This window comes from Dromiciops gliroides, chromosome 4 (assembly GCF_019393635.1).
Source record: "Dromiciops gliroides isolate mDroGli1 chromosome 4, mDroGli1.pri, whole genome shotgun sequence".
NCBI classification, from domain to species: domain Eukaryota; kingdom Metazoa; phylum Chordata; class Mammalia; order Microbiotheria; family Microbiotheriidae; genus Dromiciops; species Dromiciops gliroides.
In genome coordinates, this window is record NC_057864.1 from 102738719 (window position 1) to 102753159 (window position 14441).

A 14441-nucleotide genomic window follows, 5' to 3' on the forward strand; every position below is an offset into this window, starting at 1 on the left:
ATATGCAAGGCATTTGTGCTAAGGATGTAAGATCACACACACACACACACACACACACACACACACACGCCCAGTTCCTTCTCTCAAGGTGCTTACATTCCACTGGGAAGGTACAACCTACAAATTAATATACATAGAATAGGAATGAGCAGAGTGTGGAAAGAACAAGATCAAGAAAGATTTCCCCTAAGTGGAAGAGCATGAGCTGAACCTTGAAGGAACCTGGGGATTTTAAGAGGCAGGAGCAGCAATGTGTTGATGAATGTTTAATAACTGTCTCTCTAAGAGAGGGGAAATGTACTCACAATACACTTTTTATTTTAATCTGCATTATTAACATGTTCTCCATCACTTTCTGAAGTCCAGACAATCATCAAAACAATGAATCAAGTCTCAATTTGTAGCATTTGCCAATTTGCAAGGTTCAAATGATCACACTGAAAATCAGCTCTCAGGAGTAGCTAGGTAGTGCAGTGGATAGAGCACTGGCCCTGGATTCAGGAGGACCTGAGTTCAAATCCTGACTCGGACACTTAACAATTACTAGCTGTGTGACCCTAAGCAAGTCACTTAACCCCAATTTCATCATCGAAAGAAAGAAAGAAAGAAAGAAAGAAAGAAAGAAAGAAAGAAAGAAAGAAAGAAAGAAAGAAAGAAAGAAAGAAAGAAAGAAAGTCAGCTCTCAAGAGCTGGTTAGAGCTGGCTCCAGCACACTCTGGTTAGAAGTTTCAGGCACTAGAAATAGAACAATCTCGTTGGATTCAAGGTGCACAATGTAGAAGTGGCTCTTGCATATTCTTATCATCAGCTATGTTCTTAACATTCGAAGTAATTTCTCCTATTCTGTGCAAGATAGCATTTGATTCCTTGCGAGAATTCTCTCCAAAATGGCTTCACCATTTATTTCATTGCTGGCAATACTATCTGTTTTTCAATCATTTGAAGTTTCTCTGTCTTGGCTATTAGAATATTCCAGCCTTATTCTACATTATTCCCCTTTGCATTCTCTCTGGTCCAGCCAAAATGGCCTTTTTGCTTTACCTTGCACATGACACACCCTATAGGCTTAGTTAGGTCTTGTTCAGCACTTATTATCTGCTAGGCATTGTGCTAAGTGCTAGGAATATAAGTGGATATAAGAAAGACATCCCCTGCTCACCACCACCACCACCACCCCACCACCCCCACCCCCCGCCCTCCTTCAAGGACTGGGTTGTTCAATATTTACCAGCACATCCCTGGGTATAGATTAGATTAGATGACCCAAAGGGCTGAGGTCCTTTCAAACTCTTAAAAATTCTGCAATTCTATCATTATCTCATGCAATCCACCTCCATCCTACCCACTATGAGCTCCTTACCCAGTTTTATAATTTCTATCTCTTATACACTCTGAAATCCTTGTTCTACCTTTAACAAATTTCTCTTATGGATATTTCTCTTATGCTACTTCCATCTTCTGGTACTCATAAAAACGTGATTCCTCCTCATATCCTCTTTCCACCCCCTCCACCACTACTAGATATAATGTGGCTCAGTGGAAAGGGCCCCAGGCCCAGAGCCAGGAAGATCTGAGTTCAAATTTGGTCTTATTTACCACCCATGTGACCCTGAGCAAGTTACTTATCTTCCATTTGCCTCAGTTTCCTCATCTGTAAATTAGGTGTAATAATAACACATACCTCCCAGAGTTGTTGTGAGGATCAAATAAAATAATATCATAATGGCCTTTTCATTGGTCTTCCTTTTTGTTTCCAGTCTTTCCCTTCTTCAATCTATCATCCTCACATAGCTGCCAAATTGATATTTCTAAAGAAGAGGTGTTAGCCATGTCACCCTCTCCTGCTCAAGAAATGACCCCCTATTGCCTCCAGGATGAAGTACAAACTCATGTTTAGCTTTTAAAGCCCTTTGTAATGTCTCTAATCTATTTTTCTGAAATGATTAATTTCCCCAACACACTCAACATTTCAGACAATCTGTCCTATTTGCTGTTCCCCAGACACAACGTTCCATCTTCCATCTTCATGTCTTTGCACAGGCTGTGGCCTCTGCCTGGAATGTACTCCCCCATCCCCCTTACCTCCATCACTTAGAATTCTGAGCTTCAAGGCTCAGCTTAAATTGTATGTTATACACAACTCCTGATCTCTCCAGTTGGTAGTGCTTTTCTTGTCCCCAAGTTACTTTGTATTTACTTTCTAGATATCTTTTTTTCTTTTTTGGCGGGGCAAGGAAGGTTAAGTGACTTGCCCAGGGTCACACAGCTAGCAAGTGTCAAGTGTCTGAGGCTGGATTTGAACTCAGTTCCTCCTGAATCCAGGGCCGGTTCTTTATCCACTGCACCACCTAGCTGCCCCCACTTTCTATATATCTTGTATTTACTTATTTGTTTATGTATTGTACCAGTCAACTATCATTATTAAGCACCTACCGTTTATTAAGTCTAACATTTATTAAGCACCTGCTAGGTGCTGCTAGGTGCTGTGCTAAGCACTGGGGATACAAAGAAAGGTAAAAGATAGTCCCCCTGCTCTCAAGGATCTTACAGCCTAAAGGGCTGTAAAACATAAATTCCTTAAGGAAAGGGTGGAGTTTCACTTTTGCCTTTCCATCTCCAGTGCCTAGCACAGTGTCTTGCACATAGTAGGCACATGCATGTTTGATGAAAGAATGGATAACTCCTAAATCTCTATTTCTAGCTCGAATATCTCTGTTGAACTCTAGTTCTACATTGAGAACTGCCTGCTTGAGGGGCTAATTATGAAATTAGGAAGATCTTCCCTGTTCATGATATAATGGATTCAGGCTTAAAGTTTTGATGGCCTATTCTATAAACAAGCCAGATCTTAAGGCCAAATGAAGGATTAATTACGCAATCAGGAAGATCTTCCCTTTTCATGAGAATATAGACTTGCCCTTTTGTTTTTTCGAATCAATCAGTATGATTGAGAGGTTTGTTTTCTTCCTTGAAAGCCTGGCCGGATTCCTTGAAACAAAACAGAACCTTTGCAGAAGTTCGGAAACAGATAAATGTATTCTGGTCAAAGCAGGATGTTCTTCCTATCTCACGGGCTTGGCCGGCCTTTGAGAAAGGAAGATAACGTCTCTGCCGGTCAAGCAAGCAGTTGACTTAATGTCTTCTTTGTTTAGAACTGTATATAAGGGGCAGCTAGATGGCGCAGTGGATAGAGCACCGGCCCTGGAGTCAGGAGGACCTGAGTTCAAATCCGGCCTCAGACACTTAACACTTAACTAGCTGTGTGACCCTGGGCAAGTCACTTAACCCCAATTGCCTCACTAAAAAAAAAAAAAATTAAAAAAAAAACTGTATATAAGTCTTCACTGGGAAAGTGGTCTTTGGAATCTCACCTGTGGAGGGAGAGGATGCTCTGCCTGGGACCTTTCCCAGTCGGGACTCTGGAAGCTGTGAACTGAGATTCCCCAGCTAGAAATCCAGATGTTGGTGCTTCCCTGATTTGGTGATGTATGTCCTTTATTACTGTAGTTGTGATTGGAATTGTTATTGTGTCTTTGTTTCTCTATTTCTATGCTTCTGAAACTTATTGTCCTTGTCTAACTCGCTATTCTATAATTAATAAAGTTCTCGTAACTTGCTTATCATACCTTGCAAATCTCAAAACTTTTACAATACACTGCTGGACATCTCCACTTATATATCCTAGAGGTATCTCAAATTCAACATACTGTATCTAAAGCCAGAATTCATCATTTCCCCTGCCCCCAAACTGACTCTTCCTCCAAATTTCCCTATTTCAGTTGAGGGCATCAGCACTTTTCCAGGCACCCAAGTTTGCCTCATAGGAGTCATCCTTGACTCTTCCCTCTCCTTCAACCCCCGAATTCACTCAGTTGCCTCCAAATTTTCTCTTGCATCTGTCCCCTTCTCTCCAATCACACAACCATTAGCTGGACTATTTCTATAGCCTTCTAATCAGTTTCCTTGATTTCTATCTCTCCCCTCTCCACACAACTTTCAACTCAGCATTCCTAAAACAGATCAGACCATGTCACTCTTCCTAGTCAAAAATCAGTAGACACAAAACATACTACCCATGTTACTTAATCTCCCTCAGTTTCTGGGGTTCAGAAACCCTCGGTTTCCTCATCTATAAAATGAGGGTGTTGGACAAGAGCATCTCTGTTCCGTTCCAGAGCACATCCTTTCCAGTTCTGTGATTTAACGAGCATATGAAATAACACTGGCTCAGAAGTCAGAGAACCTGGGTTCAAATCACACCCTGACACATCTTGTGTAACTTTGAGCAACTCACTCAACCTCCCTAGGTCTTAGGTTCCTCATCTGTGAAATGAGGGGTCCTAAATCATGTTTTATGGGGAAGATACAAAGCCTCCCAAGAACAAGTAGGGGGTAGAATCTTCAGATGTTCTCTGGGGTTCAAGAATGTCTTATGCTGGGGCAGCTAGGTGGTGTAGTGGATAAAGCACCGGCCCTTGATTCAGAAGGACCTGAATTCTAAGACTCTTGACACTTACTAGCTGTGTGACCCTGGGCAAGTCACTTAACCCTCATTGTCCTGTCCCCCCCAAAGAATGTCTTATGCTGGCTCTAAACCCATCATTGCTCCCACAGTCAGGAAAATTACACCCCCAAAGGTCTTCCTCTTCTCTATCATCCCACTACTTCTGATCCCCAGGTCTCACAAGCCTTTGTTCCCCTACTAGACTGTAAGTTCTATGAAGGCAGATGTCCTGTTTTATCTAAACTTTTATCTATCTTCCCCAATGCCTAAGCACTGTGCTCTGATGACCACAGATGCTTAACAAATCCTTGAATGAATGAATTGCCCTTGCCCTTTCCCCCGCACAGAATTGGAGACACACCATATGTACAAACCATCCATTTTATTTCCTGTTTTGGTTTTATACAAACTTATATTTATACAAATGCAGCTCCCCTTGAGAGCTGGGACTGTTCTAGTAGTTGCTACATCTAAAAAGAATGACTGCTGAAAGGAGGAAGCAAATGATCATCGATTCCAGGGAGACAGGATCTTCCCCTTCCTGGGCAAGAAAGATGCTATGGGGATGCTACAGCTTCTTGGAGGACACTCAACTTCAAATCATCTCCTAAGGTCACTTTGATATCAAATAAAGACACCAACATCATGGGTTTCCTCATTAGGTTTATTGTCTAAATCTAGCAAGATTAAATTGTCCCCAGAATGTGCATAAGTAGATATAGTTCTCTCCTGTGGAGTTTTCTTGGTTACAAGAGTGACCAGGTAGAAGGTGTTACAGAAGGACAAGGGAATCAATCCCATCTCAACCAACAGTCTTTCCTTGCTCCCTCCCCTTTCCCCCAACAAGACGAGGGCTCTGCATAAGCCCTGGACTAGGAGAGAGAGTCCATACAACTGGAATATAGTTAAAGTGACCTTTGCAATAGTACAGTCCCAGACACAAGTCATGGATGGAGGGAATTATTAACTTGGGGCAACCCTAGACTATTAATCATGTATTTCATCTGCATGGATAACACCACTGGGACTTCTTCCGGACCATAGCTATTTGAGATGGGAATGGGTGGGGGGCACTAAGTCCCCCAATCTCACTTGCTAGGAGATGAAGTTCATGCTGGGCTGGTTAAGTGGAGAAGCAAGCACCAAGGCGTCTCTTGAGATGCAAAGGTAAGCTCTAAACTTCTGCTGAGAATCATGTGCCATTCCACCCTATGGGTATAGGGCCTTGACACAAGACTATGGAGACCTCCTGATTGTCTATACCCTCTCCACAAAATTACTCCTTGCCTGCTTATCTCATCTCATGGCAAAAGAGCAGTTAGGATTGTTGCTTTGCTTTATTTGAGTACAGAGAATACATTTCAGTGGATGGGTTGGGTCTGAGTCCTCTTGGCAATGCTGAATGGGCTACATCATCCCTTGGAATCTTCCTTGGCACATGACCTTGTTTGGCAGCCTGGATGCCAGGCTGAGGGTACAATCCCAAGGGTGGTTTAAGAGATAGTCCCCCAAGAGAGGGAGGGAACACAGATGGAGATGCCTTATAGACACATGGGGCAGGGGGGATTTGATCAAACAAAAAACGGCAAGAAGATCCAAACAGCTCTCAGTTCTCTAAGAGGGGACCAGTTAGCATCAGTAATCACCAAGTCATTTTTGTTTGGTTTTGGAAGACGTTATATCATGGTCCTGCAGTAGATTTCCTTTCCTGGTTCTGTTTAGACCTGAATCTACATTTCCAGGCTGGGTGAGGAGAATTGGCTGAGACTTACAAATAAATTCATCTGCACTCAGATAATAGAAAATTGACCAGAATATCAAATTCTCTGAAGATCTTCAAGAGAAAATCCCATATCAAACAAAGATTTCTTTAATATCTTTTTGAATGGAGCTCTTGCCTCTTCTGGATTGGGAAATAGTTGGCAATCCATGAGCAGGGAGAGCTTTTCTTTTCCTTTTGTGAAGGGGGTGGTGGTGGTACTGAGCCTTTTACTCCCAATCACCCCATGAACTGGCAACTACATCAACTTGGACATTCTTCAATTTGAAAATAGATTTGCCTTTAACAAAAACAGAAAATAGATCTATCTTAAAAGTCCTTTTTTCACTTTTGAATAAAAAGGGGACTAGAAGATGGGGGTAGAGAGGTCCAGTTGTGGGCCATGACCTGAAACAGTATAGAGGGTTAGGGAAAGAGAACAATAGTTAAGGTCAGGGGCTCCAGAAACGGATAAGACATCCAAACAAATATATATTATATATAATATGTATAATTTCCATAAAACATATATTAAGGCATGTAGAGTAACATAAAGAGCCAGCTTTATGAAATAATAGGTGAGAAAGAGGTGGGAGAGGTGCAGATGTTATTTCCTGTTTTTTTACATGATTTTTTTTTTTGAAAATTACTCTTTTATAAAAAGGAGGGTAGGGGAGAGGAGAGACAGATAAAATCCAGGATGGGTTGACAGTCCCTGGAAATCAGTTCAAAGTGGGAGGAGACTGGCTTCTTCACAGGGAGTGAAATGGGGCAAGAGGAGCAAGATGCTAAAGAGAAAGCTCATTGGGTACCCTTCTTTCTCCTCACCCACCCTCTCCCCCAAACAGGAAGGACAGACTAGGGATGCTTCAACTGGGCATAGAACAGTATGCAGGGGTGAGATCAAAATACATGATGAAAATTGATATGAGTTGTCATTTTCTTTGAGCAATGAGGTGTGTAAGGAGGGCAGTGACTTGTTATTCTGGGAATTATATTTCTATAAGCATAGTAACTATCCTAGCCAGTAAGAAGGGGAAGGGACTGGGGCAAGGGTGAGAGAGTGCTAAACAGTTTCTATTTGCAGCTCTCCTTAGGTTTGAACTGCCAGGGTATTGGGGTGGGTGGGAGTGATCTACTATATTAGAGTGACCCGTAGGCTAGTAATTATGGCAAAAAGAAAACAGCATCCAGACACCACTCTTCTCCTTCTCTAGCTGCATCTCTCTTATGTTATTGAGTAGGAAAGAGTAAGGTGACTTGATGCTCATCTCTACACATCCTCCCCCTCTGCATTGGGAGGTGCCAGAAAGATGTCTCTAAAACCTAGTCCTGACTGGGAAGCTTCTGGAAGAATGGGGTATGGAGTAGGTGATGGACTGGGCCTTTGGGTTCTGTATTCTGTCTTCCAGAAACTAAAGGATGGGGACCAGGGAAATGTCACCAGGCTAGCTAAGGGATGTTTCCCCCATTTCAGCTTTACCAGCTGCCACTCCTAGGGGGCACACGCAGAGCCCAGGACATCCATCTATGCAGAACGACTTCCCAGGTTCTCATCAAAGAGCTCCCAATTAGAATAAAAAATCTGAGACTGAAGCAGCACCTGCCCTGGTGTGTCTTCCTCAGGCTAGTTCAGAGGGGTGGGAGTAATGAGATTCTCAGAAATGTCAATCTGGTATTGCTGTCATTACTGAGTGGTGGCTTCACTCTGAGAAAAATTTTGAGCTTCTTTTTCAGCTCCATCTTTATCCTTTTCCCCTTTTGTCCTCCTCCTAAACTTGCGAATGAATGTTGTTGGGGAAGCCTCCCCAACCCCTTTCTTCTGCCTCCCCAACCCTTCAACCTCCTCGACTTGTTCTTAGACACTACACAGACCTGCTGGTTCCCTTAACCACTGCACCCCACCCCTCGTACCACCACCATTGATTGAGAGCTGTGACTAACATTCAAATCCTTGCATCTTTCTCTTGAACCATTACACTTGTCTTTGGCACAGTCAAGATGACCAATCCCTCTTCTGTCCCCAGAGGGCGTCCACAAGCCAAGAGTTGTTAAAGCTGAGGGTTTAAATCGAGAGAGCTAATTGAGGAGAATAGCAGAGGGCGGCTGGAGATTCTTCCCTTGGTGGCAGGGTTATAGGTTAAGCAAGACTTCTCCAGGGCTGGGGGAGGAGATATGTCCATGGCTTCTACCTCCTGGCCCACATTCGCCCCTGCACAGCAGGTTCCGATGTATCCACTGTCACCAGCTGTGGGTGCTCCTATTCGTTCAGTGCCAGGTGGGGTGCATGTTGCACCTCATGCCGGTCCCTAGGGCCAGTCCAATGACCCTCACGGAGTGGAGCAACTAGACCATCTCTCCAGAATGGGGCCATGGTCCAAGAGGCCGTGGGGGTGCATGTGTCTTGAGGTATCTGTGCTCCTCTCAGCAGCCAAAGCCACCCCAGGCCTGGCTCCCCACAGCAGTCCTGTGGGGAGCATGATGGAGGTGAGACAGGGAGCCTGGACCCCAGGTGTGGCAGAAGAGGACTTCAGAAGGTGGCTCTGTGGAACTTCATAGCATTGACCTCAGCCAGGGCTTGCACTAGAGAGAGAGAGAGGACAGAGTGAGGCAGGCACGGGTACTTCTGGATCCACTGTGGGCCAGGGTCAAGTCAGAATAGCTTTCTCTAAAGAACATAAAAATTTTGCCTCTAGGGAGTGAATTTGCTGGGAGGTGGGAAAGGGGTCCCTAAGATGTCTGGGCAATAAGGACCCCTCCACACAGAAGGCAAGACATCAGATGAATAAAGGGCAGTGACAAGTTTTTCCCCTCACCTCACATTAAGGGCTAATAGTTCAGTAAGTAGACTTATGCCCTCAGCTAGAGGTGCGTGGTACCAGACTTATCCGTAACAGGGCTTGTGGCCTGGGAGTGTGACTTTTGAGAGCGCTGCCCAGGCTGATAATGCATCCCCTAAGCTAAGTTCACCTCCTCCATCTGACCTGAGATCCAGGCCCAGGGCCAGCCATTGCATTGAGATGCTTTTGGGAGGCTCGAGCAGATGGATGGACCAGAGCAGAGCAGCAAGGGAAGAGAGTCTGGGGGAGGGAAGCAATGTCTCAATGGAGGAAAGGAGGCTCTGCAGATGGGGCAGGGACTCTGTCTGGGGCAGATCAAACACAGTAGAAAAGATGCTTACGTCACAGCTCAGACCCGCATAGAATGGCTGTTGTCGGCGCCCCGCGGGGGATCAGACGAGAGGGGGTTGGCTGGTGGAGTCGGGGAAGCAGGGGAGGTGGGAGGGCTTGGGGTGGCACATTGAGCTGGAAACAGAAATGAACAAGCTTGTGAATGGGAGGGAGACTGGGGAAGGGTAGGGTAACTGAGGGCACCAGGAACAAGGCCTCTTCCGGAAAGGGAAGAGAAGGAGGGCATTGAGGCAAGCATGTAAAGCACAACTTTCAGCTGGTGAGCCAACCCAAGCACAGGCAAAGCGCCCCCCTCACTCCCAGGGGAGTGTGGCTGGTGTTGCTTGGTGCTTTGGTAGAGCCAATGAGGGCCTGGGAGTCAGGAGACCTAAGGTCCAGTTTGAGCTGCGGCAGCAGCTTGCTGTGTGACCTTGGGGAGGTCATTTGCTCTCTCCGTGCCATCATTCACTCATCTGTGAAATGAGGATGGGCGGACAAGGATAAGTCGTGATCCAGATGAATGGAGGGAATACTCCTCCCCCCATTAATAGGATCACAGATCCATTGGACTAATGGAGCAAAGGCTCTGCACCCCTGCCCCATAGAACTATTCTGAGGATACAGTGAGGCAGGGAATCTATGTGAGGGCTTTTCAATGGCACACTTTACAAATGAAAAGTCCAAATAATGATGATATTTTCAATTATTGCTATGTAATATTTGCAATTGCTATTATATTATTTTATAATATATAATATAGTGAAATTTCACTAGTTAGAACCTTTCTTTCTCCCCCACCACCGGGAATAGGACCTAGAGTGAGTCAACCTAAATTAATGGAAAAGTTGAACCAGACTATGTAATTTAAAAAATAATTTTCAAGTATATACTAATTTTCACTAGGTTAAAAAAATGTTTCCTAGCAGAGGTGCAATGGGTAACCTGCTTTAAGAGCTTATAGACTATAAACAGTTTTATCTAAATTCTGTATCTCACCAAGCTTATTAATAATAAATATTCATAGAATGCGATTTGTGCTTATATGCTATTAGTTTGCATATAAAAGACAAGGCAGCCTTTAAAGAGTTGGACTCATGAGCGATAAGGGTCTTTCCAACTTTTCCTGACTTTGTAATGTCATATAGCAAATTCTTTGTAAATATTTCTCTTACAGTCTTGTACGGTCAATTAATGAATCTGTTTCTGCCTCCTTTTCAGAAACTGTGTACACCCACACACAGAGAGTGAAACCTTCTTACTGAATGAATGAAGTCCAAATTAGTGAGGTTTCACAGCAGTGTTATTTGGCTAGAGCAGTAAACAGGAGAAGGCAGGCTGGGGTGGAATTTGGAGCCCCTATTCACCCTCATCGGACCAGGGTGATTCAGTAGGAAGTGAGAGACAGGTCTTCCCGTTTCACAGAGGTACAGAGAGAGTTAAGGTCTTTGCCAGGGTCACACAGGATATTAGCATCCAGAAGTGGAATTCCAGGTGTCTTGTTTCCTCCTTCCCCATTAGCCCTCACTGCCCCTTCCTGCTCTCTGTTCAGCAGTCAGGAAAGGCAGGTTTAAGGAAGGGTGAGCTCCAATCTTGTTTTTTGTGGCTGTTTATAGGTGTAACTATCACAGGAACGTGCTGTCAACATTTAGCACAGGTGCTGTGAGTACTGGGAAACCCACCCATCTTGTACAAACATGACGCTGAATCCCCAAGCAACAAAGCAAGCACCCTTCAAATGTACTCATGCATTCACTCCCTCTTGCCACTCACACTGCACACTGCACACATCCCCTGCACCTACACAGCACCTTCACCTAAGTGCATCCACAGCCACAGTAGTCATGCCTTTTAATGTTTTCTTCCCTTCCCTTCCGTACCCTCAACCTCCCTTCTCCTTGAAATTAATTTAGCTTGCTTTTTATTAACATAGTTGTAGGTATACCACAGCCTCCAGGTAAAAATATAAGCCCCTTGAGGGCAGGGATTGGTTACCTTTTGTTCTTATATCCAGAGAACCTTTCAAACAGTAAATGATGACTAGAAGTTTGCTTAATTGATTTGTATGATTTGGAGGTCATTTATCCAGTAACTTTGACTAACTGGGGTACGACTGAGAATAGAAGTAAACTAGAAAGATCTACGTCCAGCCAAGACTGATGCTAGGAAGGAAATCCGTGTTCTCAAGTTAATGCCCCCTATTCAGGGACCGATACAGGACCTTCCATAGAGTAGTCCTGGGATAAATGCTTGTTGAACTGGATTGACTTTACTGACAGAGCCTCATCTATGCTCACTTCTCACCCATACACAACTCCAACAAGTTTGCTGCAGTCTGAAAAAAATAGGTGACTAAATTAAATGCTGAAAATTTAGGGGGAAGATAGGCAAGCAAAGATGGGCTTCTTGCTAAAGCAGAAATGCTGAACCTCAAGAAGTCACAGCTAGAGGGGCAGCTAGGTGGTGCAGTAGACAAAGCACCAGCCCTGGATTCAGGAGGACCTGAGTTCAAATCTGACCTCAGATACTTGACACTAGCTGTGTGACCCTGGGCAAGTCACTTAATCTTCATTGCCCCGCAAAAAAAGGAGAGAAAAAAAAAGTCACAGCTGACAAGAGAATGGGGAAAAAACAATTAAAGGCAGGAAAGGGAATTAAAAATATGGTAGTAAAACATGTGTGTCCCAAGGGGCCTTTGGGGCAAACCTATGAAATCTCAAGGACTCATCAGGTCATCATTATGACCTAGTGAGTCTGAGTTAAGCAAAGCTTGTTGGTGTCCTCTGTTTAAGGAGACAGGGGAGTTTATATACAAATAAGTTGTGTCTCCCTGTTATGACTGCTGGCCCCTAAGAGTGTGTCCATCCCATCCGCACTCAGACATCTGAGGACTCCTTTGTGTCACCCGGGGGCACCTAGGTGACTCAGTGGATCAGTGAAGACTCAAGTTCAAATTCAGCCTCAAACACTACCAACCCTGAGAAGGTCTGCTACCCTTGGACCTTAAAATGGGGATCGTTACCTCACCTACCCTCCCGGGGTTATTGTAAGGATCAGAGGAGACATTTGTAAAAGTGCTCCGCACAGTGCCTGGAGCTTAGGGGGTGCTTAATAAATGCTTATTTCCTTCCCTTCTTCCCACAGTCAGGTGAAGATATTTGTCATCTCCATTGCCTAGCACTGTGCTAGGAGTAGGCTGGCAATAAGTAACTGTTGATGGATTGCTTTGAAGGATACGCTTCTGCCGTCTGGAAAACAGGCTTAAGTGGAACCAATGCTTCTCTGGTGACGCCAGGTAAATGAGGCCTCACTGGACAATGTCTTCACAGTCACCCACCCACTCTCACCCACACAGCACTCAACATTCTAGGGTCACGGGGTCACAGGATTTTGAGTAGCCCCCTCATTTTGGCATATAAAGATAATGAGATCTAGAGAGGGAAAGTCATTGGGCCTGAGGCTACAGTTAGTGGCGGGATTCAAATCCACATCTTCTGAGTTCACTTCTAGTGTTCTTTCTTCACACACATCCTGTATCATCACAAACTGCACACAGCAAACTCGTCCATGCACAGACTCCACCTCAGACACATGTGTCGCGTGTTTCCCATGGAATAGCTCCTGCCATCCCTTTGGGGCAGCCGAGGGGGTTTCTGGGCCCTTGAGCCCAGGAGCCAGAGCAGCAGGGCCAGTGAGCTGTGCCTGAGGTTTGGCAATGCCACAGCCATTCTTTAAATATTTGGGGTTTGGGTAGAGCCCAGGTGGCCGTTTGCTCCGAGTGCACGGGCTGAAACCTAAGCCTGTGTGTGTAGAGGAGGAATCCGATAGGCCGGTTCAGGTTCTGTTTTCCTGGAACCCCTGGCTGGAGGCCTGTGGCAGAGTAAGCAGGGGCCCTGAGGCCGGGCTGGGGAAGGGTTTTTCAGTAAAGGGTTTTGTTTTTATTCCTTTTGAAACAGGAAGTTGCCTTTTGCCCAGAGCATGGAATTTGACCTTTAGAGGTTCAAATTCAATTTTGTGAAGGAAATGTTGGCAAGTCCTTGGGGGCAGGGGTGGGGGTCGGTATTCGTGCCCAAGCCAGTTCAACAGTTCCATGCCCTGTAGTCCTGATGCTGGAAGCTGTCTTCTCCGCACCACTCCCCTACATGCCCCAGGTCTTTATCCCATCCATCCTCCTGCCTCCCAAATTCGTCCAGAGCCAATGGACAACTCTCCTCAGGGAAAATGATTCATTCTGTGGCATGAAAAGCATTCTATTGAGAGTCAGAAGACCTGGATTCAAATTTTAGCTCTAACACGTAGTGTGTGACCTTGGCCATGGAGCTGAAGCTCTCGGGCCCTTATTTCTCTCATCTACAAAATGGGGAGAATACTATTTGTGCTGCCTCCCAACTGCATCTTATAGTTGGGAAGTGTTACTTGGTATTATCGAGCTAATATTATTATTCCATAGCTGGAGCCTATTGTATTCATCACCTTCCATGCCACAAAGTTCTTCCCCAGGGCTGACTAAAATTTCTCTTACTGCAGCCTAAGAGTGAACCTTTGAGAAGAACCATGTTTATGATGATGAAGAAGGTTGAAAAGTACTTATTTCTAACCATATGTAATAATGGTGCTTATTTCCTATGGCCTGCTGAGGCTTTCCCTGACCCTATTCTGGGGCCAAATACCCAAAATCCCATGGGATGTGGCACAGTCGAAATATTTGTGCCACCAAACATGCTCCACAAGATGGCCGGTGGGTGTCATATATGTAAAACCATTATCAAATCCCACTGTCACAGGTGGTGTGTGTGTGTGTGTGTGTTTGCGCGCTCGCGCGCAGCCCTGTTTTCCTTAAGGGGAATTGGCTTCTTTCTTGTCTCTCTCAGAAAAGTCCCCAGGGCCAAGAACAATCTAGGTGTCACCAGTCTCTAGTCTAGTTGAGCCTCCCCTATTTCTAGGCTCAGACTGCCACAATCATCTGCTCAGATCATGTCTAACCCCCCTCCCCCCTTCCCTTCTTTCATTG

At 44.9% G+C, this 14441-nt stretch overlaps 1 protein-coding gene across 5 annotated transcripts in view; it reads right to left on the minus strand.

The window, feature by feature from the left end:
• Positions 1–4871: 4871 nt before the first annotated feature.
• Positions 4872–14441, minus strand: part of PLEKHA6 (pleckstrin homology domain containing A6) — a 214417-nt gene continuing 204847 nt past the window's right edge. For all 5 annotated transcript variants that reach the window (XM_044004726.1, XM_044004729.1, XM_044004730.1 and 2 more), the window contains 2 exons: positions 9445–9568; positions 4872–8846 (listed from right to left, as the gene is read on the minus strand). In XM_044004726.1, coding sequence (XP_043860661.1) covers positions 9453–9568 — 116 coding nt within the window. In that variant the 3' untranslated portion in view covers positions 4872–8846; positions 9445–9452. The remainder of the gene's footprint in view (positions 8847–9444; positions 9569–14441) is intronic.